General features: G+C 43.1%; 1 protein-coding gene across 1 annotated transcript in view; it reads right to left on the minus strand.

The window, feature by feature from the left end:
* Window positions 1-713: 713 nt before the first annotated feature.
* Window positions 714-5,072, minus strand: part of MAP3K20 (mitogen-activated protein kinase kinase kinase 20) — a 157,049-nt gene continuing 152,690 nt past the window's right edge. The window contains exon 18 of the mRNA XM_081815326.1: window positions 714-2,781. Coding sequence (XP_081671452.1) covers window positions 2,053-2,781 — 729 coding nt within the window. The 3' untranslated portion in view covers window positions 714-2,052. The remainder of the gene's footprint in view (window positions 2,782-5,072) is intronic.

The raw sequence follows: 5,072 nt of genomic DNA on the forward strand, positions 1-5,072 counted from the left end.
ACTTTTTAAACTAGAGTCTTAAATCTCCAAAATGCCCATTTTGTTTAATAATTAAAGCCATACTTTTAGAGCGACTCAGTTAAGACTCTGTTCTGTGTTCAGGCACTTAACCAAAAATTCTAATCAAAGAAAATATTTTATTGCCTATTTGGAAGCAGCATGCTATTAAGATAGCATACTTTCTATTAGTCTATTTTTCTTTAAATTTAAACTCAAAGGACAAGAAGAAAATAATTGAAAACAGACTGCAGTTGCTATAAGCTTTGTGAGAAAGGACCACAATGGAGCTTACAGCCTTAGAGACATGGGTTATGCATGATGGAAGAGAGTACCTTGCCCTCTGATTTTACCACTCCCCATTGTTTTTGCTTATAAATGCAGATGGCAAACATGTACTACAACTTATAAAACCGAGCTGTCGAATCAATGTTTAGGTCACAACTTCCCTTGTAAATAAAGGTCGTTTCCTATAACCTTGACTTTAATGCGTCCCAAATACAGTTTTCCCCACCAGGCCCCAGGCACTTATCAGAGCACAGCAGCTACTCTGGGAACATTCGCTCAAGTTTGATGACTGGTTCCTACTGAAGAGAACTCAACCCCACGGAATTACAGTGTGTCATTCGAACTTGTCCAGAGCATTGAGAATCCTGTGCAGGGCAAAGGACACTTGATATTCAGGGTTAGTGAATATTGAACAGAATCTCAGAATATACTGAAAGTAACATTTATTTATTTGACATATAAGTTTGTTACCTCCCGACTTTTTGATTTGTAAAATATAAAGAATTTTACAAGTTGGATCTCACAATTCCTGCCCTAAGCTGCAGGCAGTTTCCTCCCACCTGCACCATTTACCTTCACCCCACCCACCCCCCGACCCCCCTCAGCTGCTTAGAGATTTCTTGCTGCAAGGATGGTATTTACCATCTTGCTCTAACAAGGATGTTGGTAATTTAAAATTTCTTTGGCTTGTGGCTTGTGATGTTATTATCCTGCTCTGTGGGTCTGTTTTCTTCCAGATTTTAGATTTCTGACATTCCGGGAGGTCTTTATGGACTGTTGTTTTTCCCTCTTTGCTCCTCCTTTGGTAAAATGTAGAAAATAATATTCAAAAGCAGTCCCTGGAGCTTTGGGAAAGGAATAACCACAGTTCTCCTAGGCAATTTTAGATCTTTGGTTTCTGATGAGTCTTAATGAAAGAGATATGCATTGCAATAAACATTAAGTTCAATAACCTTTTTTATTGTCTAAAAATGACAAACCACTTCAGCTCTGACCATGAGAAAAATCCAAATACCTTACTATAAATACTAACCAGCAGTGTCAAGACTGAGGCACTTGCCTCGGGCACAAAATTAAGGAGGCCTCAAGAAAAACAAGAAGCCCCCAACACCTCAGTAATCAAGATAAATGATATTTTAATGCAATATTTTAAAAATTAATGCAAAAATTCATGATGAACAAAATATCAAAATTTTCAATAGACAGGATCCATAACAGTGCCTTGCCAAGCCATATTGGAGCCTTAGACAGGAGGAAAAATCAGTAATACTGATCCTATATTTATGGAGAATTTTGATTTTTTGTTTATCACAGAATTTTTTGCATTTTCATTTATTTAAATATTGCATTAGGATATTATGTATCTTGATTACTGAGCTTTCTGGCTCCCTATAAATTCTGCACCCAAGGCAAGGACCCCCACTTAACATCACCCTAGTCCAGGCCCTGCTAACCAGAATGGCAGTGGTTAGGGAAATAAGGTGGCATTATCTCCTCTCAAAATGTTAATTCGGGGGTGGGAGGATATGTATAGTTATGTTTAAGTCTAGTTATCATCCTTGGGCAACCAACATCCATCATTTTAGCTCCGGTTTGGCTGTAGTCTCAATTAGAAGGCATTTCCTAAATCCAAAAATGGAAAAGTTGTCTTTTTGTTAATTCTGTCTGAAGGTATCATATTATTAAAATCCATTACATCTTTAAAAAAAAAAAGGAAAGAAAGAAAAGAAAAGAGCCTATGTAGGAAAACTCATCTAGTTCAATTCATCAAAAGTTTCTCCTTCCACGGTAGTTTCCTCTGGCTCTTTCCCTGTTCGTCTTGGCAGGAGAGGGCCTGTGAGGTTTCTTACGGTATTCCACCTTTGTCCATCCTCCCTCGCTGACTTTGCTATCCTCTTCACTGGCTCGTGAGTCAGTCTCAGGGTGTAAAGGCATCCCTGGTATGGTCCTGGGTCGATGGCAGTCATTTGGGCTTCTCTTGAAGTCAGGTGACTGCTGAGTATTGAGTGCTGACTGAGAAACCCTGTAGAATTTTCCAGAATATCTTTCTCGTGAAGGTGTGGAATGTTGACTTTTCCCACTGTACCTTCCCCTAGGAGAAGAATTTAGTGATACGCTACCACGATCATATTTGTTCTTTCTTCTATCTGAGTATCGACCCCTCTCTAAAGAGCTGTCAGTTGGAAGACTGGAAAAGACACTGTCCCTGGAGTTGAGATGTAGAGAAGAGAAGTTTTTGGTCAGTCCATACTGAGTAGGAGAGGAGCTTCTGGATTGGTTTATGGGTGTAATCTGTTGATACTTAACGGGCACCTGGGTCCGCCTTACAGCAGCAGCATAGGAATCCTGGTCATTGAAATAGGGGAAGAACTGTGACCCCAGAATGGGATTGCTCTGGGAACGCTGTAAAGAAGTATTGGACGCAATCTGCCGCAACCTCAGAGTATCCAGCCACTGGCGATCAGCACCTGCAGAGGAAATGGAAATGAGCATCTTCTAAGCCACAGTAAAGCTGCGTGTCTAATTCATAAGGCTGTCTCAAGATAATTCAAGCCTGCTTAGGATGCTCCAAGCTTTACCATTCATAGAAATTCTAGGCTAGGTATAAGGACATTTCCTTTATTATTATAAATACTTCTTTAAAAGTAAGGGCATTGCAGGCGCCTGGGTGGCTCAGTTGGTTAAGCGACTGCCTTCGGCTCAGGTCATGATCCTGGAGTCCCGGGATCGAGTCCCGCATCGGGCTCCCTGCTCGGCAGGGAGTCTGCTTCTCCCTCTGACCCTCCTCCCTCTCCTGCTCTCTCTCTCATTCTCTCTCTCAAATAAATAAATAAAATCTTTAAAAAAAAAAAAAAAAGTAAGGGCATTGCACTAAATGGGTATACGCTATATGCTTGGCCTCATTCCAGAGGCTTTACTTACATGGTCTCATTTACTCCTCTCAATGGTCTCAGGGTAAGTACAAATAATCTTACTCCATAAACCAGGAGACTGAAGCTTAGGAGGTCTGGCAACTTGCCTAAGGTCACTCAGCTAATAATTCCAGGTTCTTCTGCATCTAAATCCCATCTTCTTCCCACTTAGCCATGTCATCACTTCTAGAAATTGCTATTTGCATGTGTTTGGATGGTAGGGGCATGTTTAGTAAACGAAAGGTTTTTTGCCAGCAGGCACTTTTAAATCCTCAAGAACCCTAATGCAGATAAAAGAAATGGGGTTCCAGTGGTTGAGACAGCTGGGGATTGTCTGGAAGAAAGACAGCTCACATCTCTAGAGGAGAGATTCTGAGGTTCAGGAATAAGAAATGTTTTTTTTTCCCCCCATGAAAAGTGAAGCTTCATGGCACACAGGAAGAGAAGGTAAAAGAAAATGTAAATAAACAAGAACCATTTAGTAAGCTTTATTTCCGTGAATAAGCAAGTCACACCTTGGATCTTTTCTGCCTTCCCCAGGGCCTGAGTCATATTGCCCACATCCTTGAGTTCACTCCTAGTCCTCCCTGAGCTATTCTCACCATGCCTGTCAGGAGGAGCTTCTGGAGAGGAATAGAGCGTGCTCACTTCTCTCTCCAGCAAGCAGCCCCCCTCACTGCCCTGCACAGGTGACCACACCTCTGAGGTGAGTGACTTGTCCCAATACAGGTGACCTCCTGTGTCCAGACATTCCTCACAGCTTCACCCAACCACAGGGCCTTCTTGCCTTCCCCTTGACTTCTCTGAAATTGTCGCTTCTAACAGAGCCCTGATTTTGTTCGGTGTTCAACCTCCTCATGGAGCCATGTGCACTGGGAGAAGCTGACCACATTCTCGCTCTGGTGGCAGACTTTGATTAGCCTGAGCCAGATGCAGTGATGTCGTGGGCAGGAATGGACACGTTGCTCAGTTTCTGGCCAAAGCAACCCAAGGGATCATCTGCTGGGGCTGTGTAGGCAAGTCTTTCTCACCCCTCAACGTGAGAGCAGGAAAGGCATCGGCCCCTCGTGTCCTCTGCACACTGCCTTATCTTTACACCATGGCTGTGACTGCGAGGAGCTAGGCCGCAGGCAAAGGTAACAGACTGAGGATGGCAGAGTGGAAAGAAGGAAAGGTTTGTTCATTGTCCTTAACATGGGCGACCCAGCTGCTCTTACTGCACCTGAGCCCAGCCTTCTTCTGGACTTGCACAGAAAATAGCACATTTTATTACAGTTAAAACTCATGGTTTCAGAACTTTAGAATGCCTACATGCTGGTCCCCCAGTTTCTGACTCATCAGGTCTGGGGTTGGGTTTGAGAATCTGCATTTCTAACAAGTTCATATTGATCCTGAGGCTGCTGTTCCTGGGATTAGTGGTCCATTTGGGAGGAAGCCAGTGGAAGTTGGATTTTCTGTTACTTGCTGCTAAAAAATATATCCTAACTGATCCAGGTAGTGTCCTTTGAGTCTGCACATCAAAAGGGAAAAAGAAATAGGAGGAAGGAAGGGAGGCACACTAGCTGAAACTGGGGTAAGCCAAAGGGAGGTCACGCCCTCCTTTTATCCTGCAACCTCTCCTGTTAATTATAATCACAGGGAATGGTTGATCCAAAGCCATTCCACTGGGAGTTTAAAGGGTATTGACCATTCCTAACTCTCTTAGAGAAATAATTTGCTTTCTCCCAAAAGATTTAGATTTCAGAGAGGTGCAGGACACTTGTTAGACCTCTGCCCATTGTCCTCTTTGGGGAATGTCCCTAGCCTGTCTCCACCTACATGGCTACAGTTCAGTGCACCACCTGCCTCCCCCGCTGGGTATGTCCTCACCACCTG

The sequence above is a fragment of the Leptonychotes weddellii genome, chromosome 3, assembly GCF_054177405.1.
Source record: "Leptonychotes weddellii isolate Sample4059 chromosome 3, ASM5417740v2, whole genome shotgun sequence".
In the NCBI taxonomy this organism is placed as follows: Eukaryota; Metazoa; Chordata; class Mammalia; order Carnivora; family Phocidae; genus Leptonychotes; species Leptonychotes weddellii.